General features: G+C 57.2%; 1 protein-coding gene across 5 annotated transcripts in view; it reads left to right on the top strand.

Annotated features, from left to right (window-relative positions):
• The window catches only part of Tmco3 (transmembrane and coiled-coil domains 3), a 35,019-nt gene extending 7,342 nt beyond the window's left edge, over positions 1 to 27,677 (top strand). The window contains exons 4-13 of one of the 5 annotated variants that reach the window (XM_015484047.1): positions 285 to 476; positions 1,623 to 1,751; positions 3,738 to 3,830; positions 9,351 to 9,537; positions 15,112 to 15,229; positions 19,075 to 19,270; positions 22,343 to 22,493; positions 25,416 to 25,495; positions 26,370 to 26,519; positions 27,190 to 27,677. In XM_015484047.1, coding sequence (XP_015339533.1) covers positions 285 to 476; positions 1,623 to 1,751; positions 3,738 to 3,830; positions 9,351 to 9,537; positions 15,112 to 15,229; positions 19,075 to 19,270; positions 22,343 to 22,493; positions 25,416 to 25,495; positions 26,370 to 26,519; positions 27,190 to 27,303 — 1,410 coding nt within the window. In that variant the 3' untranslated portion in view covers positions 27,304 to 27,677. Of the gene's footprint in view, positions 1 to 284; positions 477 to 1,622; positions 1,752 to 3,737; positions 3,831 to 9,350; positions 9,538 to 15,108; positions 15,230 to 19,074; positions 19,271 to 22,342; positions 22,494 to 22,793; positions 22,920 to 25,415; positions 25,496 to 26,369; positions 26,520 to 27,189 lie in introns of those variants that run through there. The other 4 variants (XM_015484046.1, XM_048800574.1, XM_048800573.1 and 1 more) reach the window with 4 other exon arrangements.
• Positions 27,678 to 27,880: the final 203 nt, after the last annotated feature.

Below are 27,880 nucleotides of genomic sequence, written 5' to 3'. Positions count from 1 at the left end.
AAAGGGTGGAGAGAAAGAAACGGAAACTGATATTTAAATTCTCAGTTTCTGGGGTCAAGTGTGAGCGTGTGCCCTGCATCAGGTCAAGCGGATGTCTGGAAGTAGCAGCGGCTGCTTCTGCCCAGAAATGCTTCATTGAGCGAGTGCCTTCATCATGCTGGTGGTCTTCTGTCTTGTTAGACACAATGTGAACACGTCTACCTTGATGTATGTTCTTTCCTCTTGATGTTGACTGCAAAAGCATCAACATGATTCTGATTGCATGATATTGGTCACTCTCACAGGTCAAAGGGGTCAACTTTGAGGCAGTTTTGCGGGTGGAGGAGGAAGAGGCCAGTTCCAAGCAGAACATCACAAAGCGGGATGTGGAGGAGGGCCTGGGCTTGAGCATGCTGATCGACTCCCAGAATAACCAGTATGTCCTCACGAAGCCCCGGGACGCCACCATTCCACGTGCAGACCACCACTTCATAAAGGCAAGCTGAGGCCACCCGCCCATCTCGCTGGGCAGTCAGCAGGCCTGACCTGATGCGGGGCCCCCTCGGAGGGGGGTGGTGCACAGCCTTCCTCCTGCCAGAGAATGCTGGCGTCCCATGCTGGGCTTCAAGACAGCATCCCTTAGTTAATTGTTTCTAAAGGAAAAAGGCATTTTGACATTTAAGATGAAATTTGATTCTGTTTTGGAGAATTTGGAGGACTTTCTGAAGTTTGGAGTGACCATCATGAGATTAAAGCTCTCGGTGTCTGAGACCTGTTTGAGCGGTTGACTGAGGCAGGAGGATTGCTGGAGCCCAGGGGTTTAAGACCAGTCTAGCAACATAGCAAGGCGCCATCTAAAATTATAACCTGAGGTTAAAGAAAACAAACTCTTTTCTATAAAAGAGAAAGCCCTTTGAGGCAGAGAAGTGTGGACGTGGGGCACAGGGCGTTGCATTCCAGGTAGACGGATGTAGATTTGTGTCCTCCCAGGAAGCTGGCCCAGTCTGGAGTGGAGTGCACCCTCCAGGTGGCCTGGAGGGATCAGATAAGCTCAGATCTCCACAGAACTCTTAAGGCAGAGCCTTGCAAGGAACAGAAACCAAACAGAGAGGCGTGGCCTCGGTTCCAGGGAAGAGGGCTCCTCCCAGGCGCTGGCCCGGGACTGTGTCCTGCTGTCCTTGATTGTGAAAGAACAGGCCATGTCCGTAGAGCAACTCCGTGCCTCCTTCACAGCAGTCCCTTTCTCCCGTTGCCATGAGTAAGTCGCGTCTGGGGGTGTGTTTGAGACTGTGAACAGCCTGCTCCCAGTAAGTTCTCACCCAATGGTTCTGACACCTGTGGAAGACTTGCCCGTGTGGGTGACAAGCAGGAGAGTCATAGGGAGGACCCCATCTGCAAGGGCTTTGAGGCCAGGAATGGGTGGAGTCCAGGGCTGGGAGACGTGGAGCATGCTGTGGGGCGTGAGCAGGACGATCCAGAGCTGGCTCCTCTGCTCCCGACACGGTGTGCTGCGCTCTGCTGCAGACACAGCAGTATAAAACCTCTCAGTCCTGTTGTCTGCTGGTTCCTGTAAGGGGCTGGCCGTCATCCTGCCGTCCCAGCCCACCCATCGCCTTGATCTGTGCTTATCTGTTCCGCTCTAGGACATTGTCTCCATAGGAGTGCTGTCCTTACCTTGTGGCTGGCTGTGCACAGCAATAGGGCTGCCCACCATGTTTGGGTACATCATCTGTGGTGTGCTTCTGGGGCCTTCAGGACTGAACAGCATCAAGGTAAGAATAAAACTTGACTGTTCTGATACCGGACAGGACAGAGAGACACACAGACAAGAGCTCTGAACTGGAGTCAGTGAAGAGCCGTCCTCACCCCGGGCCAGGAACACACCCTAGAGCTGGAGGCATTGCCCTCCATAACGAAGGGGCCGCTGGGCAGAAGGCAGCCGTTGGCCTCCATGGTCATCAGCCTCAACGTTCTGTTTCCAGTCACCCAGACGTCCTCAGGCGCCAAGCTGTTGGAAGGGCTGGGTCCCTCCTGTGCTTGTGCAGTCCTCAACGTACACCAGGAGCGCCTGTGGCCCCGTTGCCAGGGCAGCAGGGCCCGGGCTGCTCTTGCCAGAGCTGCTCACAGACCAGTTGCTGCTTGTCACAGGTGAACACTCTGACAGCAAGGAAGGGTCCCAAGCCTTGTGGCCTCCCAGCGTGTCATCTGAGCACACTCAACATCCCAGGAGGCTAAAGATGAGCCACAAACGTCCCCCAGCTTTGCTGGTGTGTCCGGGGCCGTGGGGTGAGGAGCCCTGCTCCCCCACTAGTGACTGGTACGCCTTGAACCTCTGATTTTTCCGACATAGCAGAAAGGGTCTGAAGAGGGACCATTTGGGGCTCCTCTGAGCAGCAGGTGGCCCTGGCCAGCCGCAGAGCTGCCTGCCAGCGCCTTCAGCCGGGAGCTGTCAGCTGACCTGACGCAGGGCCACATGGAGGCTGCTCGCCCCTTGGCAGCACAGAGAGCCCTCAGTGTGGCTTTCTGCACTGGCACCGAGTGCGGCTCAGCAGCAGGGAAGGCTGCAGGCGGGAGCTTCCTGCCTCATCCCACCCTTCCAGGCGTCAGCAAGTCCAGGCAGACACGGTGCCCTCTTCCTCCTCAGCAGAGATGGCGGGAGCAGGCTCAAGGCAAAGGGCCTGGAGCTGCAGACGCTGATCTCGCTAAGTTGCGGCACTGAGGAAGGAGGCGTGGTTGCAGATGGCCATCCAGGAGCACCTTGTAGGAGTGGGAAAGGCCCCTGTGCAGGGGGCTCAGGCTTCCACTCCCGAGTTCAGGTTGTTGTTTTGGAGTCACAGCACAATCAGGGAACGGGAAGAGAAGTGAGAGAGAGCAGTTGGATGTGGGTAAGGGCAGGGCTGGGTTTGCCAGCCAGTGCAGGGAGGCGCTCTGTCGGCAGCTGAGGTTCACCCACAGCGCCAAGAAGAGCACCAAGCAGCACTCAGCAGCTGAGAAAGGCAGACGGCGGGGTGCCAGTCACAACAGGAAGGGGTCTTGACCTGTGAGGCCAGCTCAGTGGGTCAGGACAGTGCCATGGGAGCATTTTAAAAGATGGAGCTGGGCACCTGTATCCCAGCATCTCTGGAGGTTGAGGCAGGAGGGTGGCAAGTTCAAAGATAACCTCAGCAGCTTAGTGAGACCCTGTCTCTAAAAAATAAACAGGTCTGCGAATGTGGTTCAGTGGTTAAGCACCTGTAGGTTTAATCCCCAATACCAAGAAAAAAAAAAAAGGATTGAACTGTTAGTCACCAGTTCAGAGACATCACATATTTTGTGCTATGTATTTATCTAGTGACAACATTAAAAGTAAATACCAAATGAAGAGTCAAAGCAGTCACAGAAGCTGTTCACCAACACTGTGGATGTGGGCATTGAACTCGGGGGAAGATACATCTGCAGGGACTTGCTCGGCCCTAACAGGAGCCAAGAGCGAGCAGCGCTGAGTGAGCTGCCTCCTCATCCCAGAGGTGGCCAGTGAACAGTGCTGGGGAGGCCCAGAGCAGCTTGCAGACAGCGGAGAGAAGCATGCTTCTCTGTGAATCAAGACAAGGGGAAGACCCGGAGGGCAGAACTCGTCAGATGTAGGAGAAATTCCAGGAATTGTTCTCTTTTAAAGTACCAGTGTTGGGGGCTTCCTGCCGGGGACCAGCACCAGGGTGGGTGTGGGGGCTTTCCCTGGAGGCCTGGACTCACACAGCCTCTCCACCCTTGCTCTGCAGTCCATGGTCCAGGTGGAGACTCTGGGAGAGTTCGGGGTCTTCTTCAGTCTCTTCCTCGTTGGCCTGGAGTTCTCCCCGGAGAAGCTGAGAAAGGTGAGGCTGTGTCTTAGCACCATGTGGCTTGTCATGTCCGGTGTTCAATGACAACTTGGCTGTTGAATTTCATATTTTTAGGATAGAACGTGTTATTTTAGTCTGATATACTATTTTTAGGGCATAAGTTTCTAAAGATAAAAAATGTTCCATTTGTTAAAGTTAAGATCTAATAAATGAAGTTAACTTTCCTGTGGCTAAGGTCAAGAAATAATGTTCCACCTTAATATGTGGGCCCTTCCAAGAAGGTGCCAGACTTTGGGGTGGAACACCACAGACGGCTAGTCAGTGCTTCCCTGGGGGGGAGTCCCACCACGGGCCGTGAAGACGCTCAGGTTTTCAGCAGATGCTTTGAGATGAAAAAAGCCATTGAAGGTGGTGGGGATACAGTGAACATCATAGGCATCCAAAAGAAAGTCACACTTGTCCGTGCAGGGTAAGGAGGGAGGACCTCGCCACCCACTGCCCTTGCCCTCTGTCTCCCATTAGCTCTAGAGCCTCCGACCTGATCCTTTTCCCAGGTCTCCACCCGAGGAAGTGTTGCGATGGGCAAAGTGCGACATCTGCCATTTTCAATGCTTTATTCACTCAAAATCACTCAATACAGTTTCACTATAGGTTCTTAATCAGGGAATGACAATCCTTAATGCTGGGCACTGCAGTAGACATAATCAGTTCAAAGCAAGCAATTCTTGGTTAACTCTAAGCACTGCAAACACACTTAGTCACGACAGACCTATCACAGACAGTCCCTCTGCAGGCTGAGCTTAAGTGCTAGATTTAAAGTCTTGAGTCTTAGGTCTTAAACCCAGCAGGTGTCTACTCAGACCACAGCGCCCAGGCCAGGAACCGATAGCTTCTCCTGGGGTGGAGCTGACGGTTGGTGAGGAGAGGGTGTAAGGAGAGGTCGCTGTTCTCACCAGGTCAGGAGGCTGCTGTAGAGTTTGAGAGCCGTGAGGACAACGCAGAGGATCAGGCAGATGATGAGAAGAGCTGGGCTGTCTGTCCAGGTGCTCACCAGGCTCTCAGGCTGTGTGCGTCAGTGTCAGCTGGCTGAATGTCCTTTTGTTCCATTATTCATACTAAATCTTGGAGCTTCTGCGCATCCTTTGGGTCCCTATCAGCTGTTACCAGGTTTCTTAGTGACAACTTTCATTCTTAGAGTCAGGACATGTGGTTTGGTGGTTTCTGCCCTGATATCACACTTTTGACTCTTATCAGGGTTATGACAAATGACATGTGACTTCACTCTCTTACCTGGGCTCTGTGGCTTGCCTGGTGAGACTGCAGTTTTATTTTAAAATGGAGTTTTAAAATGGACTTGCTTAGGCTAAGGCCTAAGGCCATCCTTACAGGAAGGAACCACTCAAAAGACATTTAGAAGGTTCACCCGGAGTCTGAGCTCCTCGCACTGCAGGTTCAGCCTGAATCTGGTGGCCAGTCACACCGTGGCATAACGACTTGGGAAGGTTATATGCCCATTGTCACAAGAACAAAGAAGAGACTTTGTTGTAGCTCTGACCTTAAGAAGAGATGAGCCTGGGGTTGTGGCATGCACCCATGGTCCCACGCACCTGGAGGGTACGACTTTGAGGCCAGCCTGGGCTGCACAACAAGACTGTCATAAAGGTGGGCTCGGACATGGTGGCCACCAAGGGAGCAGAGATGTGTGGGGAGCAGGGTGGGGCATGATGGCAGGCGCCATGCCCCTCCATTGCCTGAATTGTCTGTGGCCATAGCATCACTCCTTTATCCAAGGAAAAGTAAACTTTTAGAGGCTTGTTTGCTTTCCAGAGTTCTGGGCCTTTACACCTGTCTCCCACCTGCTACTGCAGCCCCTGGTTCCTAAGCCCTTTCTGGCTCTCCCATCTCCCTCTGCTCCCAGGCCACGCGCTGTAAGTCCTGCTTCCTGGCGAGGCTCCGGGACCGCCCTTTCCCCACTGCTCCCTTCTGGGGCTTGTCTGGCTTCCTCTGCTTCCAACCTGAGAACCCTTGTTGGTTTAATTTCCAAACTCGGAGTTTAAAGAAAGCTGACCTCTTTCTTGGGTCCTATAAGTGGCCGTTCCTCCTGTGAGTTTTCTGGAGTGTGTTGTGAGGGGGCGTGGGGCAGGCCAATGGGTAAGGGTCTCTGGGGTGCCCTGCATCAGCAGAGTGGCCGTCTGCCTCTGGTGTCATCTTGCGTGGCTCGGAGCGTGAGGCCTCGGCTTCCAGCACGGTGGGCTCCTGGGCCTGCTGTGGTGCCTCACCAGCGCCTCCAGGGCCAGGGGCAGCTGAGAGCCAGCGAGGGGAGGTGATACTGCCAGGTACGGTGACGGTCATAGGAGAGTGTCCTGCTCCCCAGTGTGGAAGGAGAACACTAGAGAGGCCCTTGAGGCTGCCCACGAAGCAGGGCTTACTTAAGAAGGGTCTAGGTGACTCTCCTGGGAGGGGAGGGGCCACAGCTGCTGTCCTGGTGTCCCCAGGAGCGAGGTGTCCTGCCTGCTCACATGTCCCGGGCTTCCTTTGCTCTCCTGCCCTCTCCCCTCATCTCTCTCCCTCCTGTTACGTGACCAGGCCAGGAGTGCCCAGGGATGCTCGGTCGGAGGCCCAAAGGTGGGAACCAGGTGGGCTGAGGGGAAGGACAGGGTGGAGCAGCCCTAGACACTTTGACTTTGGCCTTATAGCTCCCTTTAGGGAGGGGCAACTCCTGGGACAGGTGACCTTGGCCACAGGTTGGAGCTGGGGCAGGTTCTGGATCAGGGTGGAGGAAGGGCTCTGAAGGCATTTCAGTCCCTCAGGGGACAGTCTCCAACTTCCAGACGCACTCAGAACTGGCCTCCTTGATCCAACTGATCAATTTACTTGTCTGTACTGATTGCTTATCTAATTCTGGCTTCAGGGGGTCCTGCTTCTGCTACCCGGAAGAAGGACATTATGAGTCTAACTAAACCTTGTGGATATCAGTCTCCTAAAAATTTGGGAGATCAAAGTTTCTTCTGCCCGTAAATTTTCCTGTCTCATATTTTTCTAACATAGTGTTCCAGGTGAAGCAACCGCAGGCAGTTGGCAGGGGTGGTCGGGTAGTTGGGAGCAGCATGAAGCCAGGTGCCTGGCGACCATGTGCTTTTCATCGCCTGCGGGGTGGGCTGGCAGGAGGGCTGCAGGCTGTTGGTAGGTGCTGGGCTGGGGTGCAGGGTGGGTGGGGAGGTGGGGCTGCAGGCTGTTGGTAGGCGTGCTGGGCTGGGAGGGGGGCTGCAGGCTGTTGGTAGAGGTGCTGGGCTTGGGGCACCGCTATGGAGTGTAAGATGCTGGACCAAGCCCGGCTCCCGTGTGCCCACTCTGAGCCAAGGCTGGGCTGCCAGTGCTTCTCACCCTGTTCCCACGGCGTCCGCAGCTCAGCTGTTGCCATCCTCAAGTCTTTGCTGCTCTCAGTGGGGGCAGCCCCAGGCCTGGATGGGCAGCCCCAGGCCTGGACGGCACCTTGACCCTGGTTCTCATTGCCGGGAACCTCCCGTGGCCTCGAGCTGCAGAAGGTTGCTGCTGCCTTCACAGGTAGTCCCCGTGTTCTCCATGAGAGAGGACGAACTTGGCGCAGCAGGTGGCTCTGCCCGCCAGCGAGTGCTGCAGGCGCTCCTGAAGCAGCAGCTACGGAGGCCTCCGAGGACCCAGGCAGCGCAGCCTTCCCATCCTGGCCACCAGCGTTTGTAGTCACCCTGCCTCACAGTCGCCCTTTGAGCTCAGCTTGGACGGTTCCCAGGTTTTACCTCTTACTGGTCCATCAGGGGCTGCCCGCTGGGTGGGTCTGGGTCTCCAGGTGTGGAAGTTAGGCTTCCTCCTCCTCCGTCTTGCTCCCGTGCACCTGCGCTGTGGCAGGCCCTCCAGCAGCCCTGCCCGTGGCCTGCGTTTGCATTTCTTGGATGGCTTCCATATTAGTCAGCTTTCCATCGCCATGGCCAGAAGTCCTGACCAGAGCAGTCTGAGGAGCAAGTTTGTTTGGGGCTCACGGTTTCTGAGGTCCAGTCCGTGGTTGGCCGGCTTCACTGCTGCCCTGTTCTGGGCCTGAGCGAGCGGAGCATCGTGGTGGAAGGACATGATGGAGGAGAGCTGTAGCTCAGGAGGCAGAGAGCAGGAGAGAATCAGTGAGACCCCAAGGCCCCTCCAGGGATCCCTCCCAGCCACGCCCCACCTGCAAGTGTCCCACCTCAGAGCTGCTGCATTGTCACACACTCATGCACGCACGCACGCGCGCGCACACACAGGAGAAATGCAGGCTGGGCTGGGAGGTGGTCTGTGCTGGGGAGACCTCGCATCACTGGGCTTGCTCGGCTGTGGTTGGAGACCCCAACCTCCCTGACTTCTGAAGAATGACTGGGGAGGGGTGAGGAGCGTCTGTGCTGCAGAGTTCCCAGGGAGAGCTGCGCGGTGGCTCCACGTGGGGCCTCCAGCCAGCCTCAGCCCTGCTGCTGCACACGTGCCAGCACTGCCAGGGCCCCACCAGTGGGGATCCGAGCGCAGGACGGGTTGGTTCGATGGGGTGCGTGCAGTGAGGAGACGGTCAGTGCTTGGAGGGAGCAGACCAGTTTCTAGTTTGTCGTCCTACAGGACTCATAAGCACCTTCTCATCTCTTCAACTAGATCCAAACCCATGAGGGTCCAACCTGGTTTCTGCTGAGCATAGACACACCTGTGATTCCAGTGACTCGGGAGGCTGAGGCAGGAGGATCGAAAGTTCAAGGCCAGCCTTGGCAACTTAGTGAGGCCCTTTCTCAAAAAATAGAAAGCACTGGACATTCGGCTCGTGGTAGAGCCCCTCGGTTCAATCCCAGCACCCAAATCCCAGTCTACAGAATGTATGTTGTGGGGACATGCCATTAAATCAATCAGGGTCACTCCAAGTGAATTTGGGCTGACTAAAAGACACAGACACAGAAAGTACCTTTTTCTTTGAGTTCAATGACCCCTCCTCACTCATGGCTCCCACTTGGGGGGGGCAAGGCAGGCAAGAAAGAGGAGCTCTCCTTGAATGTGGGTTTTATTAATGTGGGGAGCTAATACATAAAACATTATATCCAAAAAAGGGCAAAAGGGTAGGATTTCAGCAAACAGGTGGGTGTAATTTAACGCCATCGGGTGACCCCCGCTCCCTGAGCTGCACCTTTCTTATCCCAGTGGAGGTGACGTCTAGTTGCATTGCAGGTGCAATACCAGTTCAGTACCTCTTTACTCAGGACTTAAAGGTGTGTACATGGCTCCTGTCCAGGGCAGCTCCTGACAGTACGTAGGTTCTATAGAGAGTTTGCCTTTTATTTAGGGACTTGATCACTGGAGAGTTGGTGTGTGGTGGAGGACCTGTAGCCAACCTGCAAGGGTCTTGAGGATCGGCTGTCCTGCCTGTGTGTGTGATCCTGGGTCGATTGTGTATGGGGTCAGAGTGGCCGGGTGTGGCTTCAAAGCTGCTTCCCCAAAGGTCAGCCCCAGTGGGTGCAAGAGTTCGGGTGGCTGTCACTAGGACACATGTGACTTGCATGTGCTTTATTCCAGGTGTGGAAGATATCCTTACAAGGACCATGCTACATGACCCTGCTGATGACGGCCTTTGGCCTGCTGTGGGGACACCTCCTGCAGATCAAACCCACTCAGAGTGTCTTCATTGCCACCTGCCTGTCCTTGTCTAGCACTCCCCTGGTGTCTAGGTTCCTTGCAGGCAGTGCCCGGAGTGATAAAGAAGGTAGGTGAGGGGGCTCGTGTAGTTGGCGCTGGTGTGGATTTGGATCACGGGCTCATTGTCGAAGCTGTGAGGAGAAGCTGTGAGCCTCCTCTTCCTCAGGACTGTCTGGGCAGCGCATGCTCAGGCTCCTGTTCTGCCCAGGGCTGGCCTGGGTCTTCCCCCTGGACTGAGAACGGTGCCCTCCCGTGCTTGCAGATTGGGTAGCCTAAGGGCCTGAGCGAAGCTGCCCTGACTTGCAACCCAGTCTCCTGCAGAACGTCCTAGGGCTCCATGGGCCAACAAGGTCAATGTCGGCCGCTTCAGCTGTGAAGTGTCCTGGGCACGGATTAGGGTTTGACACTCGTGAGCAAACCTGGGGCTTTGGTGGTGAGGGGCTGTGAGTTCCCGTGTGGTTTGGTTTCTTCTGTGCATGTTGAGTGCTGGCATCGAGCTCCCTGTGGACTGGTGAGAGGACCAGCACCAGGGCCCCACACAGGCTCTGCCTCCGTCCTCTTCCCCCCGGCAGCCCGGCCAGTTTTTCCAGCTACTTGCCCATGAAGTAAACAGGGACTGCTCTGCTCCTGCTTTGTAAGTCGGTAAGTATAAGGCCAGAGTGTCTTGGTGAATTCACCCAGAGCCAGAGCACAGGACTAGAAGGGAACGGGAACTGGGAACTTCCGGGGCGCGGCTAGGCGCAGCGGTGGAGCACTGGCCTTGCACGTCTGAGGTCCTGAGCTCGATTCTCAGCACCACATATAAACAAACCAATAAAGTAAAGGTCTGTCAGAAACTAAAAAGAAAGTTAAAAAAAAAAAAGAGGACTGCAGAGGCGTGCTGACCTCTGTGAAGACCATGGCTGCTCTGTGCTGGGCCTGGGCACCCCCAGCTGGCTCTCCTTGAGGCCTGCAGGGGGTTCCTACTGCTGAAAGTGTGCATTGACTTCTGCCAGATGCCCTGGCCTCAGGCCACGGGGCAGCCCCTCCATGGGGAGTCGACCAGCTGCCCCTGCTGGAGGGGCTGCCTCTCTGATGGTCCTGTGGGCCAGTTCTTAGGACAGCCCTGTTATGGTCTGGATCTGTGGTAGCCCCCCCAAAACTCATGTTGACCACATAGGAATGTTCAGAGGTGGACCAAGCAGATCACAGAGCTGTGACCTCTCAGAGCATGTCACACATGACCAGTTGATGGTTGGAAGGGACTAGGACCTGACTGCAGGCAGGTGGGCGTGGCTGCAGAGCGAAGGTCAAGGGGTGTGCCCTTGGATGATGGTGCAGCCTGTCCCTGGCACGCACACGTGTGCACACACACACACACACACACACTCAAACACACTCACCCCGGCTTCCATGAGCTGAGCAGGGGCCGCAGCCAGGTCCTTCGGCGCCATGATCTTCTGCCTCTCCTCAGACCTTGGCACCCTGTAGGCAGAGGCGTCAGCTGATCATGGACTGAGATCTCTGAAACTATGAGACAAAATAAACATCTTCTCCAAGTTGTTTTTGTGAGATATTTTCCTCACATTTACAATAAAAAACCATGAGACCCCCTCGGGGAGCAGGGACCGAGGGGCTGGGGCGAGGACGTTGGCAGAGACCAGGGCCGTGCACCCAGTGTGCACCCAGCTCCTGAGGGGAGAGCCTGTTGCTGGGAGAGACGAGGGAGAGAGTGCGCTCACTCCCTGCGAGAGCCTGGGAGACGCAGGGTGAGGACTCAGGGTCGCAGCATGCCCGTCCTCACCCACGGGAGACTCCGGGGCTGGTCCCAGTGTGACCGTCGTCCACAACACAGCCCGGTAAAGGCAAGGACAGACGGGCTTGGAACACTGGAAACGTGAGGGAAGGAACTGCCTTTGCTTAGCGAGATCCGAGGTAGCACGGGAGACAGTGGGGAGGTCGGTGCCCGCAGACGGGCGGCAGCTCCCGTCTGCACGGTAGGAAGGCTGCAGCGTGGCAGCAACTCAGAGCATGTCCCCAAACAACAGGAAAGTGAGCTCGCTGTGAGGACAGCAGAGCTGTGACTGCCCAGGGCAGCCGGCCCCTGTCAGCAAGGCAGGTGTGTGGAGGCCAGCACGCGCCAGGTCCGTCTCCAGACGCTGTGGCAGACGCCGGTGGAAATACCTCCGAGTGCTGGGAAGGGTCGTCACGGGAGCCAGCAGAGAGGCTGCTGGAGCCTGGGCATGCAGGGTGTCCGGAGAGACAGCCTCGAGTGTCAGCTGCCCTCAGTCCTGCAGCGCAGACAGTGTGGGACGCTCCCAGGGTGGAGCGGAGAGCTTCCTCAGGTGCCACACTAACTTTTAGGAAGGAAGTCTTTTGTTTCGTTTTGTTTTTTTGGTACCAGGGATTGAACCCAGGGGCGCTCAGCCATGGACCACATCACCAGCCCTTTTTATTTTTCACTTTGAGACAGGGTCTTCCTAATTACTAAGTCACTTAGCTTAGAGCATTGCTAAGTTGCTGAGACTGGCCTTGAACTTGTGCTCTTCCTAGCTAGCCCCCTGAGTTGCTGGGATCAGAGGCATGTGCCACCACACCCAGCCAGGAGTTTGTTTTGTATTTGGGGGTTTTTCTTAGAGCCACAGTAAAACCATGGACAGGAAGGTGATTGGAGGGGCCGCTCTTGTGGGTGCGCGGTGGAGAGGAGGGAGGTGGACATGCTGAAGGACTGGATTTGGACAGGAAGGTGTGACGGAGGTGGTCGGAGGTGCCCCTGTGGCACGGTTAGGTGGGAGGGTGTGATGGAGCCGGTTGGCCCCCTGAGACTTCCACGAGGACACCTGGGCATGCCTGGGACTTGCTCTCTTGGGGACTTGCTCTCTCGGGACTCGCTCTCACTGGGGCGCTGGACACCCACTCAGAAGCCTTTGCCAGCTGAGGGATGTGTGCATACACCACAGGGGCTTTGGTCCCCCTCCTGGGGCCCACGCGGGCTTGGCACCCTGTAGGAGACGCTTGCTGAGTTTCCTAGAGGTCACCTTTCTGTCTGGATGTGCAGAATGCGTTCTGGAGATCAATCCTTTATCATGTAGAGAGACCCAGCCTGTGGCTGCAGTGCCTTCTGACGGAGGTCGCAGAGCCTGCTGGTCCACGCACATCGTGTCTTCTCTGTGGATCTGTTTTGTGTTTTAACAAATTCACTCTCTGCCGCGTTTCCTCCTAACAGACCAGACACTCTGCTCTTCAGTGCAGGTGTTCGATACATAACGTGTGGGGGTGTAATCCAGGGCAGGACTCCAGTCTCACTCTTCTCCACACGAGGACTCTCGTCGCCTCTCATTCACCCGCCTCCTCTTGCTTCTCAGCCGTCTGCTGTGCAGAAGCTGGGACACGCTGCCGCCCTGGGACCCCTGCAGGTGCTCTTCACACAGGCTGATCTGGCCTTCTGCTCTTTGAATATGTGATGGGGTCAGTTCCATGAAAAACCCTGCGACTTGAACTGTGAGTTTGAGCACCGCCTTTGTGTGGTGAGCCTCTGCATCACAGGCGGGGACTGGCCTGTTAAGCCTTCAACGACACTGTGGCTTTCCCGGGAAAGGTCACCCAGATCTCGAGAGATTTACTGTAGGTTTCTTGAGCTTTCTGCTGCTACTGTAAATCAAAGCTTCTTTCTTAAAACTACCTTTTCTAATAGCCCTGCAGGGGCACCTCCGAGCACCTCCGTCACACCTTCCTGTCCAAATCCAGTCCTTCAGCATGTCCACCTCCCTCTCCACCGCGCACCCACAAGAGCAGCCCCTCTGACCACCTTCCTGTCCATGGTTTTACTGTGGCTCTAAGAAAAACCCCCAAACACAAAACAAACTCCTGGCTGGGTGTGGAGAGCCGTTTTGGAACAGAAAATTTCTTTCCCAGGTACGTTTCCTGGGAGACTCTCATAGTGCACAGGGATGGCCAAGGAAGTGTCCTCTGTGGGAGCAAGAGAGTGAGAGTGGGCTGGGCACTGGGTGCTGCCCCAGGCAGTCCAGTGGCTTCCTGTCCTTGGAAGGTTGCAGAAGGGGTGAGGCCAGCAGGTGCGGGCGGAGCCCAGCCTTGGGCACTGGGCCCTTGTGAAGCCTGGGCCATGCTCAGCACGCCCCGGAAGCCCGCGCAGGCGTCTGGGTGCAGTGGCTCTTAGGGAGGTGGCCTGTGGCCATGGCATTGCTGGTGCCCAGGAGTGGACAGTGCCTGCTACTCATCACGCAGTGCTAGGTGTCTCTTCCTGTCCAGTGTTTCACAGTGAAGGCACCCACTGCAGGTGGGCCACGAGCAGTGTGCAGTGGCCTCGTCACCTGTGTCAGGACCAGGGCAAGCCCACCTGTGGGCATCCTGCCAGGGGAGGGAGGCCTGGAGTTCATGTGGCAGGCTCCTGGCCAGACGGGGCCTGCGCAGCCCTCAGGCCGGGGGTGGAGTGCGTGGGCGTCCAGTGTGTCCAGGACACAGACACAGGGCTTCACGGCCCTCAGGCTGGGGAGGGCGCGGGCGTCCTGTATGTCCAGGATGCAGACACAGGTCTGCACGGCCCTCAGGCTGGGGAGGGCGCTGGTGTCCTATGTGTCCAGGACACAGACACAGGTCTGCACGGCCCTCAGGCTGGGGAGGGCGCTGGTGTCCTGTGTGTCCAGGATGCAGACACAGGGCTTCATGGCCCTCAGGCTGGGGAGGGCGCGGGCGTCCAGTGTGTCCAGGACACAGACACAGGTCTGCACGGCCCTCAGGCTGGGGAGGACGCTGGTGTCCTATGTGTCCAGGACACAGACACAGGTCTGCGTGGCCCTCAGGCTGGGGAGAGCGCGGGCGTCCTGTGTGTCCAGGACACAGACATGGGGTCACCTGCCATCATTATCTTTGCCGAGGCTTCTTTTTGTGGTGATGTTTGTCTGTATTTATGTAAATAACAAGTAAGTTATAGAAAGGAAATATCTGGTGATTGTCCATACAGAAAGTTTTTATAGTATCGTGTTGCTTGCAGGAGGCTGAGTCAGGAGGATTGCTCTAGCCCGGGAGTTTGAGGCCAGCCTGGGCAACACAGCAAAACCTTGTCTCAAAAAAAAAAAAAAAAGACAAGAAAGAAAGAAAAAGGAAAGAGAAGAAAAGAAAAGAAAAAAAACGTGACACCACATCTCTTGGAAATCAAGTACTGAAGTGTTTTAAATATTAAAATCTCATTTTTGGAGTCAGTGCCTCGCTCTGGGACCCAGGCTGGCCTGGAGCTCCGGGCGCCAGTGCTCTCCAGCCGCAGCCCAGAGTAGCTGGGAGTGCAGGTCTGCCCTGGTGAGCTTGGCTTCCAGGAGCCCCCTGTTCTTGATTATCAAAGCTGTCCCAAAGCTGGCCCTGGTGGTGTACACGTATAATCCCAGCTGCTAAGGAGGCGGAGGCAGGCGGATCGAAAGTTCAGGACAGCCTCCACAACTCAGGCCCCAAGCGACTTAGCAAGACCCTGTCACAAAATAAAAACTCAAAAGGGCTGGGGATAGGGCTCGGGTAAAGGGCCTTGAGTTCAAGCCTTGGTATCAACCCACAGACAAACTGGTTTAAAGTGCTGTGCAAGTGTGCTGAGGCTGAGTGCCGATGGGGCCGCGTGCCGTCGCGGCCAGTGTTGGAGTGCCGTTTTCTCCAGCAGGTGACGTTGACTACAGCACCCTGCTGCTGGGCATGCTGGTGATGCAGGACGTGCAGCTGGGGCTGTTCATCGCTGTCATGCCGGCGCTCATACAGGCGGGAGCAGCCCCGTCCTCCAGGTAAATGTCCTTTAGGTAAATGTCGGTGCACACTTTGCTTTTCTGGCTCCAACGTTTGTTTTTACGATTGCTTCCACGTGCCTTTCCCACAGTGGCCTTTGAGCTGTCGTTCAGACTGGCCCACGAAGGCTGCAGTGAGTCCATCGCTCCTTGGCTGTGGGATGTGAGCAGTATTTCCTCACTGTCCTCCGCTGGGTCCCTGGCTCATGGTGGCAGTGTGGGGTTCCTACCTCAGGGTCGTGGGGGCACACGGTGAGCAACACGCGTGTGCACACGTGACGTGTGGCCTCGGTTGTCACCATCATCCCCAGTGGAACCCTGCCTTCCTGACTGCGTTTTCGTGGCTCACCACCTGGGGTGAGCTAGGCCAGGAGGCTGCAGGTTGTGCTGTGCCTGGATTCCCAGCAGGAGCACCAGCAGAGAAAGTCCAGCTGCAGGGAGTGGGAGCCACTGAGGCAAGGGCATTGCCCGGGGTGGACACACACTGCCTGGCCTTGGCCAGTGTGCTGCCGTTCATGTGTCTGAGCAGCTGTGCCTCGTTGGGCCTGGTAACAGCGGGGCGTCCCTCTGCGGGGAGCCAGTTTGAGCTGTGGGACCTGCCGCAGGCTTGCCCCCCACCTCTCTGCCTCTGTGCTCTGACTGCTGCCTGGGACCTGGCCTCCGCGTTCCCGGCCTCCGGGCAGCCAGCCGTTTGCCCGCTGGGTGGAGCTGGCGTGGGCTGTAGAAGCCCTTTCTCAAGGTGGACAGGTTTCCCAAGAGCGTCGTGAATGGCGTGGGGCTCTGTCAGAGGCCTGTCCTTGGCCCCACTGGTGTGGTGGTGTGACTTCCTTGTTGAGTGACATGGTGGGCTCTTCTGCTTTTCAAGAGTTGAACCGTCTTGGAAGGAACCCACTTGGTCATGATGTGTCTTAGCTTTTTCTTTGTGTGAACAGTTGGTTGGTGTCCTGAGGTCTTGGGGATCTGAGTCAGAGACTGGGGAGTTCCTGTTATGCACCCTCTGTGGTTTCAGTATGGAGAGTCATCTTAGGTTCATAAAATGATTTGGGAAATGTCCCTTCCTCTTGTGTTTTCTGGAAAACGTTGTACAGAACCAGTGTTCATTCGTCTGCCCACGCCCGGCCTCTGCTGGGAGCCCCGCATCTTTGGACTTCTCCAGAGACAGTCTGCCCAGCCGCTGCAGGGTGCCCCCTGCTGTCACTGAGGGGCACTGCAGCCGTGAGGAATGGGCGGGTCCCCTGGGTCACCTTCACAGGTCAGCTTGGAGTCCTCCCTGCTGCGGGCCTTCAGCCACAGCCTGTTTGACGTGTTACTCCTTTCTGTTGGCTTTGGGTTTATTTGGCTCTGCAGATAGTTAGGCTCCCTCTCAGCACTGTGGGGCTGCATCGTACTTGTGTTGATGTGTCATATTCTTATTTTCATTCAATAAGTGAATTTTTAAGATTTCCTTCGGGTTTTGCCCTTGGTTCATGGATGTTCAGAGTGTTTGATTTCCTGTTGTCTGTGACTGACTTCTGGTTTGATCCATTGTGATTCCACTAGTAGAATAGGAAAACCTAGGGTAATATTTTGGTCTACCATATAAACTTTTCTTTAGGAAAATCTCTCTTCCAGTTTTAATAATCATGGAAATTCTACAGTAAAATAAATCAGAGAAATAAAATTAGTTATAATGATAGAGACTTTGCTTATGAAGTTTTATTCAGAATTAATCTTGATCTTTCCTAAAGGAAAGGATAATCTCTCTCCCTGCCCAAACATTTCACAGACAAAGAACAGAACTCAGAATAGAAGAACTTCCCCTGGGCTGGGGTTGTGGCTCAGTGGTAGAGCGCTCACCTTGCACACATGAGGTGCTGGGTTTGATCCTCAGCACCACCTAAAGATGAAGATATTGTGTCCACCTAAAACTCAAAAATCAATATTAAAAAAGATGATCTTAAAAAAAAAAAGAATTTCCCATAACTAGAATGGGGGAAAGTCGTTAGTACTCTCATGGAAGAAAGGGGGTTGTGTATCTAGTCATAAAGATCTCCTGTGCGCTAACAGGACAGTGGGGACGAGGTATGAGGACCCGATGGCAGGAGCTGTGACAGTGCCCTGGAAGCCGACAGCACTTCCTTCCTGCAGCCTGCAGCCAGAGCATTAGGTGGCCCTCCTGCTCACAGCTCCTGGGGAGGCCGTCTGGGCCTTGGGGAGACCCTGTCTCAACATTAGTAGAACAGGCTGGGACATAGCTCAGCGGTGGAGTGCCCCAGTTCCATCCCAGCATCGCAGAATAAAGAGGGTGGGAGATGCCATTTGGCAGTAGCTCCCAGTGTTGGGGTGGGACTGGGGTGCGCCTGCATGAGGGAGCACCCGCCCGGCCCCAGCAGAGGGAGGCACTTCCCAGAGCACTGTGCATCAGGGGAAGGGAAGGAGCGATGCTCACGGTCCTCACAGCTCTGAGCAGAGTGTCCTGGGAGAGGCTGGGGCCACGCAGGCTGGCTCTGCACTGGGCCTCCTGCTCACGGTGGCTCGTGGCGATCAGGAGGCGGCCTGAGCTGAGTCCCGTGGATGGACATGGCAGAGCTGTGGCTGGTGCTCCACCCGGGCACTGCAGCTGGCTCTGCGTCTTCCCAGTGCCACCCCTTTCTCATCGGTCAGACAGATGGTGGGTCGGGGCTACACCCACTTCCTGGGGCGGGGGCGAAAGGAGAGAGATGCTGCTCAGGGAGGGAGGTGCCCGTGTCTGGAGGGAGGGTGAATGGATGTCCCGGGGTCAGCCACCCGCGGCAAGTGTCCTGCAGAGGACTGAGGTGGGGTGGCAATGTTGTGAGAGCGGCACCCTCCTGAGACCTACACCAGCCAGCCTGTGACGGAGGCCTGAGAACTAAGCTGGCCAGCCGGAGAGGAGGGCTTGGGTGGCATCCATTGAGGGGCCTGGCGCATAGGCTGCGCCTGGGGGCCCTGTGTGGCTGGCAGGCCGAGGGGAGGCAGGCTGGTGAAGAGGGTGGCCTCCTGTGCGGGGAGCTGGTTCTTGTGCAGAGCCATGGGTCGGGACAGGGTCTTGGAGCATTGAGAGCATTGCCCAGGGCGGGTCCCAGCCAGGCTGGTGGTGGGGAAGATGGGTCAGGACTGGGGCAGTGGAGCAGCCCTTGGGGCAGCCGTGGAGGGGCAGCTGCAGAGGACTCCCTGGGCTCACAGAGTGGTCTCTGTTGTCTTTCCTGCTTCGAGCCCAGCTCTTTTCTGGCCTCCCAGGTCACTGTGCAGCAGTCTGAGCCTGGCGTCCAGTGCTGGTGCCAGCTGGACTGCAGGGACAGGCCCTTTCTTGTGATGGGACGGTCTCCTCTCTGAGCAGGCCTGGAGGAGGCTTGTCCTGACTAGCAACAGTGAGGTCTGAACCCTGCCACTGTCCCCTGGTGGCTTTCTGTGGAAGCTCTGGGCTAAGTGTCAGTGACCACAGGCCCCCACTGTCTCTGAAGCACTTGGTAAGGACTCCCTGTCCTGCACCCGGGTGTTAGGTGTCAGCTTCAGGAGTATGACTGGGCACTGGGACGTGCTGCTGGAGGTCACCAGTGCTCTCCTGGGGGTCACGGGCCGCCTGCTGAGAGCCCGGGCGCTGACTGCTGGGAGGAGGGTCGTCATCCCTCCGGGGTCCTCACACCTGGGAGACTCGAGTGTCCCAGTGCTGACTGCAAACTGCCCACGTCTGACTTGGATCTGACGCACATTCGTACAGGTCGCAGGTTCATTTTAGTCCTTGGTTGTGTGTGTGACTTGGTCATTTATTCTGTGACGTGCCACAGGAGGAGAGATGGCAGACGTCCCCTGGGCGTGGATGCAGTAACGTGCTCTTTCCCTTCCAGCGTGGTCGTGGGAGTGCTGCGCACGCTGCTCCTGGCTGGCCAGACCCTCTTCTCCCTGGCTGCGGTCTGTCTGCTGTGTCTCCTCCTAAAGACGTACCTCATAGGACCCTTCTGCCGGAAGCTGCACGTGGAGAGCAAAGGGAACAAGGAGGTTCTCGTCCTGGGCGTGTCTGCCTTCATCTTCCTAATGCTGACGGTAACTCTCACCCCAGCCGTGTCCTTGGGGCCCGCGGACTCTCACTAGAAGCCTGTGGTTGGCCGTTTCATTTGAGTTGTGATTGAAATGTCTAAAATGCACGTCTTTATTTCATGTGGTTCACGGTGCTGGGCCTGAACCTGCTTGTTCCATGCTCACTCCTGGCAGGTGTGGTCAGTGCATGCTGCATTGGCCACCTCTGAGCTTGCGAAAAGCCTTGTGCACGTCTGGCCAGGCCGCTGTCCTGAGCCCTGCCAGCACCCGAGCAGCTGGGCAGCTAATAGCCTTGTGGCATGATGAGGCAGGCCAGTCTCATCTCCTGGCCCAAGTGGGGAGGGTCTCCAGGCCACTTTCAGCCCAGGCTTCTCCTCACTATGAGGGAGTTGTGGGAGGGTTCCTTTGGGCTCCCTGGGTCTACCGGGGACAGCAAGGCAGCACTTGCACTGTCAAGGTCACCCAGTTGCCGCCTCAGGGTTCATCTTGCTGAAGAGAAGACCAGTCACTTAGAAATGGTGCAGGAGTGTCCACGACAGGTTCACTTGAAGTAGCCAAAAACTGTCCTGATGTCTTTTAGGGTGAATGACAGGCCACTCCCAGGAGCCCCTGTCTGGCCCACCAGCTGCTGCTATGTGTAGCCTGGGGCTTGCCGGAGAGCTGGGCTGCATACTGCCCCAGAGTGTTTAAGTAGCAGGCGGGCAGCGACGGTTTGGACATGAGGGAGGGTCAGGGCAGCCAGGAGTGGCGGAGGGCGCCCGGGGTCTGTGCTGCAGGCTCAGGTGCTGCTGCGGCACTGCCCTCGTCCTCAGAGCCTCCCGTGAGCACAGCATGCTTCAGGGTCACAGGTGAGAGCCAGCTTCACTTGCTCATGCACACTGTGTGCTGTCATTCGGGGAGGGGACCGAGCGCATGTGTGCTGGCAGCTGCTCGCGGTGCCGCTCTGTGCTGGAGGCTTCGTGGCACACGCCATGGGGCCTCTGCCTAGCACGCGTGTGGCTGTGACTGGCTGCTTTCCACTGCCTTGTGCATCCAGGGCTCTGTCCTCTCAACCTGTCGCTAGGCTGTCTGCTCTGGGCTCCTCCATGCTGCCTCCCGGTGCCCACATCCAGGTTACACGGTTCTCGTCCTGCCTTGCCCTTGGCTGGCTATCTTCCTTCGTTGGCCATCTGGACAGCACCTGCTGGGCTCCTGCCGCCAGGTGCTCAGTGTTGAGGTGCAGCCCAGGGGTCCTGGGGGAGCTTCCCGCGGGCTGCACTAGGTGAGTGCACGGCCACTCTGCTGCGGGGCGGGGTTTGTGCCACTGGGGCTGCGGTGAGTCCAGCTGCGTGCTGTTCAGCAGGGTTCTCTTCTGGATGAGCACACATTGGAGGTGGAGCTGCTGGTCGGTCCCAGAGCACAACTGACCTATCACTGCAGGTTTCCCAGAGGGACTGCTACCAGTGTCCCCCAGTGGGAGCTGCCATCCCGCGCCCCTACCCACGTGGCATTGTTTCTCTGGTTTTATCCTCTGCTGACACCTGCATCTCCGTTGTCCTCAGGACTGCTGATGTTGCACACCCACTGGGGCACCAATGAGCCGTGCGGGCACGTGCTGGGGCATGAGGGAGCCATGCGGGCACCCACTGGGGCGCTGGAGAGCCATTTTGGCACCTGCTGGGGCACTGGGGAGCCGTGCAGGCACCCGCTGGGGGCACCGGGGAGCCGTGCGGGCACGTGCTGGGGCATGAGGGAGCCATGCGGGCACCCACTGGGGTGCTGGAGAGCCATTTTGGCACCGGCTGGGGCACCAGGGAGCCGTTTAGACTGTTGCTGGGGTGCTGGCGTGTCTGGGCACCTTCTGGGATGCCCGGGAGCTGGGAGCCAGGGAGCTGTCTGGGCACCTGCTCAGGCACGGCAGAGCTGTGTGGGCACCTGTTGAAGTCTTTGGGTTGTTTCTCTCTGCAGTTGTGATTTTCCTCCACATCTGTGGGGACGTGCGTGTGGCCCAGTGTGGCTGTCTCTGCTCTGTGTGCTGGCCTCATCTGTGGTGTGGAGGTGTCTGTGCCTCATGCCTGCCCTGGCCACTCTGCAGCCGTGCCCTACCTGTGCACACTCGTGTTGGTGGGTTTGCTGATAGATGAGCTGCACTCCAGCGTTAGTTGTCGACTGTTTTCTTTAGCAGGTCATGAGAGGCTCTGTGTTGTCCTCCAGCTCCATGGCCCTCTGAGAGCTCAGTGTTGGGTGTGCGCTGCTCAGGGACTTGATGTGCCTGCCCTGGATGACGCGTGTCGACCCGTGACCGTCATCATGGATTGTGGCTGTGGGCGTCCTGCTGTGTGGTGGGCACGTGTTTGAGAGCGTGCGCCTGTGTGTGTGTGGGAGCGCTCGTGTGCTGTGTGTGTGTGCGCCTCGTGGCTGTGTGTGCTGTGCGTGCCTGTGTGGTGAGCACGTTTCTGCTCCCACCATGCCTGGATCTGCCTCCTGTGCTCATCTCTGGTGGCTGTGGGCCCGGAGGATTCTGTGTGGTCATCACACGGGGCAGTGTGGTGTCTAGCCCTGACACGTCTGATTGGTGCTATGCCAGGCCGTCGGGCTGTGGGGAGGTGTGTGCCTGGAGCTTGGCCGTCTGCTGGGCCTGCTCCCGTGCGGGAGTCCCGCCGCGCCTCTCGCCAAGGCTGTCCCAGCTTCCCGTCTCGTAGCCAGGTGCACCCTGCTCTGGCGACCTGCTGCTGCATCCTTCCGAGCTCTGTGGGCACTCCTCTTCAGGGCCCTGGTGAGTGGTGTCTGTCTTCTCCTGTGGTTGGAGGTTGGTGACAGGAATCCATCTGCTAGTGTCACAGTCCGGCTGTTCATTGTTTCAGGTAAAGGAAATGCAATCACAAATGCTAAAAATAAATGTTGAAAATTCTTTTGTCCAGAAGTCCCACGGCTTCTGCGCGAAGTTTCCCTCTCCGTGTTAGGCGCCGGGAAGCCCGTGTCTGAGCTGCCGTGCAGGGCAGTGCCATCCTCACCGTGCACCTGGTGGTGTGTCTGCATGTGAACGTCCCAACAGTCGGTGCTGTGTTCCCGTCAGACGTTGTCTCCTCTGTCACCTAGGTCACAGAGCTGCTGGACGTGTCCATGGAGCTGGGCTGCTTCCTGGCTGGAGCTCTGGTCTCTTCCCAAGGCCACATGGTCACTGAGGAGGTCATGGCCTACCTTGAGCCCATCCGCGACTTCCTGGCCATCGTCTTCTTCGCCTCGATAGGTAACGTGCCTGCTGTTGGTCGTGACTGTTGTTAAGCACTTGCGGATACTTCCACGAGCGTTGGTGTGTGAGCAGTCTCTCCAGAGCCTGAAGGAAATCGGACGTAGAACGGGGGAGGCGACAGGCTGGCTGGGGCTCAGGTGGAGCGCTTGTCTAGCACGCGTCAGGCCCTGGGTTCGATCCTCAGCACCACATGAAAACCAAATACCATGAACGTATTGTGTCCAACTACAACTAAGACCAAAAAGAAAGGGGGAGACAGGCAGAAAGATGTGCCCATGCACATCTTCTTGTCTGCAGGTACCGTGGTGGTTACAGGTCTGGGAGGGCCATCTCCTGCTGTCCCCACGCAGCCTGCAGGGGTGAGCTTTGTGCTCACCGCCCCAGCACCCTGAAAATCCCAGGAACTCTGTGGGCCTCCCCTAGGTGAGTTGTTAAGACTAAACTCCTCATGTCCAGGGGGTCGCTCTGGGACCTCCAGTGGCTGGTTTGGAGAAGTGGCTCAGCTGACAGGGCTGCCTGGGCTGCTGAAGCCCTGCCACGTCCCTGGCCTCTCTCCCTTTGGTGATGATTGTGCAAGACACTTGTGCCGTCTGTGTGGGTCCGTAGGTCCCGCTGCCCCAGGGAGATGTGGAGACTGACCTGGAGCTGTACGTGGACATGTGAGGGGCCAGGCATAGGCACTGCCGTCCCAGGGAGAAGCAGAGGGGCCCAACCTTTCACCAGGGGGGAGGGAGGTCTTGGGCCAGTGGGGTTGGGGCGCTGGCGCTCTTCGGTTCCTGGGACATGGGCCCAGAGCAGGGAGGCCATGGAGAGCCCCGACGGTGGCTCTGCGGTCCTGTTCCCTTGGCCCTCCCGCCTGTGCTTCTGCACTCAGGGCCCACCTGTGACACCCGCTGGGCATGTGCAGTGGACTCTGCCATTCCCCCTCCGCGGGGCGGGGTCTGAGGAGATGGACCAGGCTGCGAAGGCACTGGGAAGAGGGCCCGTGGCTGTGGAGCTCCGGCTCTGGAGCCTGGGTCCGTCCCTGGACAGGGCGAGCCGCGCCCTGCCTGGCCTCCCCCGTGTTGTGAGGGACTCAGGGTGTGTCTGTGCTTGTGGTGCTCAGCGTGGGCTGTCCTGACAGAGCCCCGGGACGGGGCTGCTGCAGCCACAGAGGTCTCTTTCTTTGTCTAAGTGTCTCTCTGTCTGTTTTCACTGGTAACTACGCTTTATTTGACAGAAAGTTCACTATGAAGGCGTATGTGGTCCCCCTGCCTCTCCTCCTCCTCCAAGGCCCCAGCCTAGTGAGTGGCCCCCCTCGGTCACCTGGTTACGTCCTCAGGCCTCACCTCCAGACACCCCTGGTCGGGCCCCAGCTGCAGTGTGAGACTCCGTGCAGTCTGGGGCCTGGGGCGGTGCAGACCGCGTGGCCCACGAGGCAGGAAGCCCTGGCCACCCAAACTCTGTGGAGCGGGCTGCCGGCTTGCTGCTCCACTGCCACGGCCACTTGCTGCCAACGCTTCGGCGCTCATTCTTAGGAGATTTTCAGCCATAACTTCATCCCCTGCCTGACCCACCTCCCTGGGGCATAAGAGGGTTCCGGAGCAGGCCCTGCAGGTTTTGGTGGGACGGAGAGGTGTCTCGTGGTTGCTTGTCACTTCCTGGGGGGACCCGGCTTGAGCACCAAGGCCCTTGCCCACCTGGATGTCTGTGGCCTTGGTGCTGGCGCAGCGACCCTGAGGGTGGTATTCATCCACCCCACAAGCCCACCTGGAAGACGCCGGGCCTGAGAGGCTGAGCGGTGTAGTTAGGAAGTGGAGGGTCAGGCTGGGCAGAGTCATGGGTCCCCTGTGGCACACATGGTGTTTGGTGTTTGTCATGAGAGTCAGTGACACCAGATGGGAAGCTGTGGCCTGGCTTGCTTGCCTTCCTGCCAGTCGAGCGACAGTGATGTGACACCCAGTGGCAGGGTCCCAATTTCTCATGATCCCCAGTGCTGCCATGCTGATGTCGTGAGCCGAATGCAGGGCAGGGTGCCAACCAGGAGGTGTTGCCTCCTGGACAGCGTCCACAACAGCTGGGCCTGCATGGGACAGGGTCTGGCAGGGAAGCCTGTGGCAGCCAGGCAGAAGCCAGGTTGTTCACCAAGCCAGAGGCAGGAGCCCAGGCATCCTGGGGGTGGAGAGGCTCTGGGAAGAGCTGGGGCACTGGGGGAAAGCAGACCACAGCGCCCATCCCGGTCCTACAGAGCAGGAGCAGCCAGTGCACACAGGGCCCCGGGGACAGGCTTAGGACCGGCCCTGGGAAGGGCACCCTCGAGAAGGGCCTGGGTGTGCAGTCAGCAGAGTGCAGCCCAGTGGTCGGGGAGGCATCTCTGGGTTTCAGGAGGGAGGAGACCTTCACGATGCACTTCCAAGGAGACCCAGGTGGGTTGTGGGTCTTGACTCCCGAGGTCTTGGGTACAGTGCTCCCCTTGGGGGATGGTGAGGCTGCCCGCGGGTGGAGCTGGAGTTCACTCCCTGCTGCCGCCTGTCCTCTGGCCGTCCCTAGGCAGTGCACAGCAGCAGCCTCTGCAGGAGTGTGGAGCAGGGAGGTGTCAGGAAGACCTCCGTGTGGCCTCAGGGGATGAGCAGGGGCAGCCCGACTGGGGCTGGCAGTAGACACAGGACTGTGGCCCCCCTGGGTCCGGCTGCCCACTTGCAGAGGCAGGGCCACACACCCAGGTCTGGGAAGGCCCGTGCAGGGACCCCACCCCCCGTGTGGCAGGAAGTGGAGTGGTCACCCTATTCCCTCTCTCTGGGAGAGGGAGAGGGCTCGGTCCAGTGTGGTCAGGGGACTTAGGTTGTAGCTCTGTCCTGCTGGAGCAAGGGGAGAGTCAAGGGCTGGCTGGGCCCAGGCATCCCTGGGCTCCCCTGGGCTCACCTGGGCTGTCTCCCGCAGGGCTGCATGTGTTCCCCACCTTCGTGGTGTACGAGCTCACGGTGCTGGTGTTCCTCACCCTGTCGGTGGTGGTCATGAAGGTACTGACACTTCTTGCTGTACTTCACTCCCTGGGAGGCCCGCTGGGACAGACCCAGGGTGACCTGGAGCCTGCCTCCAAATGGAGGGGTTCACACGGGGGAGTTGCTGGAGGGTGAGGTGGGGAGCACCCATCCGAGTTCCTGTGAGGCTCTGCTGACGTGGTCTCGCTGGGGATGGGTCTGCAGGACCCCAGGCCCCTTCTGACAGAGGCAGACGCACTCAGAAGTGAATGCCGGGAGTTGACCAGGCTTCCCGCATCTGTTCTCCGGGTCACTTGTTGATATTTCATAACATCCTGTGCAAGTTGGGTGCAGAATCAGATGGTGGCAGAGCAGCCTCACTGGGCTGCTGGGCTGCTCACTGAGAGAGGTGCCCCCTCTCTTAATCAAAGCATCTCCATCTTAAACGCTACTCAACCTTAAATGCTGTTGATTTGGTTTGGGGAAAGGTGTGCTTTCTGCTAGTAAACCTGAGCCTCCTCTTTCACCTTCATGGGCTGCCTAGCCTTGCGGCAGTTTGTGTCATTGCTGTGTTCTGGGGACCACAGAGCCTCTAGTGCACCCTGCTTGGCCACTCGAGGCTGTGGCAGCCTTTGATGCTTCCCTTCTAGGTTCTGTGTTTTAATTTTTTATTTTTTGTTACTGGGGATTGAACCCAGAGGCACTTACCCACTGAACCCCATCCCCAGCCCTTTTTGGTTTTTAGAGACAGGGCCTCACTAAGTTGCTTAGGGCCTCACCATGGCTGAGGCTGGCTTTGAGACTGCAGTCCTCCTGCCTCAGCCTCCCCAGTCTCTGGGATTAGAGACATGCCACCATGCCAGCTGAATGTGAGATCTCACCGGGCTTAGTAACACGAGCTGTGCTCTTGCAGTTTGTGTTGGCAGCACTGGTCTTGTCTCTCATCCTGCCAAAGAGCAGCCAGTACATGAAGTGGATCATCTCTGCAGGGCTGGCCCAGGTCAGCGAGTTCTCCTTTGTCCTGGGGAGCCGGGCGCGGAGAGCAGGCATCATCTCCCGGGAGGTGAGTGGTTACTGTCCCTCAGGCGTCAGCCTGGGGAGCAGGTTCAGCACTTCAGCCCACAAGTCCCTGGTGCAGAGGGCGCCAGCAGCTCTTTCACCACGCTCCTGTCTGTGCTGGGGGATCTCCGGGGTCCCTCCTCCCCAGCACGTGTGGCGTCTCAGGTGAATTGCCAGGTCGCACTTCCTGAACTGCTGCCTTTGACCGTTGCTGATCTGTCTGGGAATGGGCAGCAGGATCCTGCCCTTGAGGCTGAGCTGCTGGATGCGCAGGAATAGCACACAAGAGGCCTAAGCCTTGTACTTGACCCACTGAAGGCTGCCATGAGGTCAGAATCAAGCGTCTGATGTCCCCTGAGTGTGAGGAGCACAGGAGTCTTCCTTCAGAGTGTACTAGAAAAACGGAACTGCCCCAGGGACATTGGGCAAGTTGGTGTGACTCAGGTGGCCCGTGGGGCTCACCCTCACGTAAGCAGAGGCTCAGTGCCTTGAGTCTTTCTTCCCATGTCCAACGTCCTCACCTGTGGCTCTACTTGAGGTGCCCTGAAAAGATAGAGAGCGCTTGGTTTGCAGAGGTCCCTGTAGTGCTGGGTGTGACTCTGCCCAGCCTCGCACCCATGTGGGGATCCCCTTAAAGCTCACTGTGACATGTGCTGTGCTCACCTGTGTTGCAGGTGTACCTCCTTATACTAAGTGTGACCACACTCAGCCTTCTGCTGGCCCCTGTGCTGTGGAGAGCTGCAATTACAAAATGTGTGCCAAGGTCGGAGAGGCGGTCCAGTCTCTGACCATGCTGGGTGTTGAGCAACTCTGGGACGACCTCTGGAGGAAGTGTGCGCTGGCGTCAGCCGGAGTGCCGTCAGCAAGGAGCAGTGTCCTCCTGTCTGCCTGTTGGCACAGGCTCCTGTTGTTGCGGAAGTTCCTGGCATGACTGTCTTGCACTTGTGCACAGCAGGACTGAGGCACTGGCTCATAGGTGCCTCCACTGTTTTGCCTCTATGTGCCTTTTTTTCTGAAGTTATTATTAATTTCTATTGTTAATTCATCAGTTCATTATTTTTTGTAAAGAAAAAAAATTAGGAAAATTTTTATTGTGCAACTTTAGAATTACAATCTGTGAGTCAACTACTTGTTATTAAACCTGTCTGTGCTGAAATCTTAATTCTGGCAGTGAGTCTGGAAGCTTACTTTTACCCTTTTTGTTTCCTAGGTGAGATGAATATTTTATAGATGTCTGTATGCCTCTTAGCTATTTATTTGTTTGTTTGTTTGTTTATTTATTTATAGTGCTGGGGATTGAACCCAGGGCCTTGTGCATGCAGGGCAAGCACTCTACCAACTGAGCTATATCCCCCAACCCTGCTG

This window comes from Marmota marmota, unplaced genomic scaffold (assembly GCF_001458135.2).
Source record: "Marmota marmota marmota unplaced genomic scaffold, marMar, whole genome shotgun sequence".
Lineage (NCBI taxonomy): Eukaryota > Metazoa > Chordata > Mammalia > Rodentia > Sciuridae > Marmota > Marmota marmota.
This window is presented reverse-complemented; position numbering and strand designations above follow the sequence as displayed.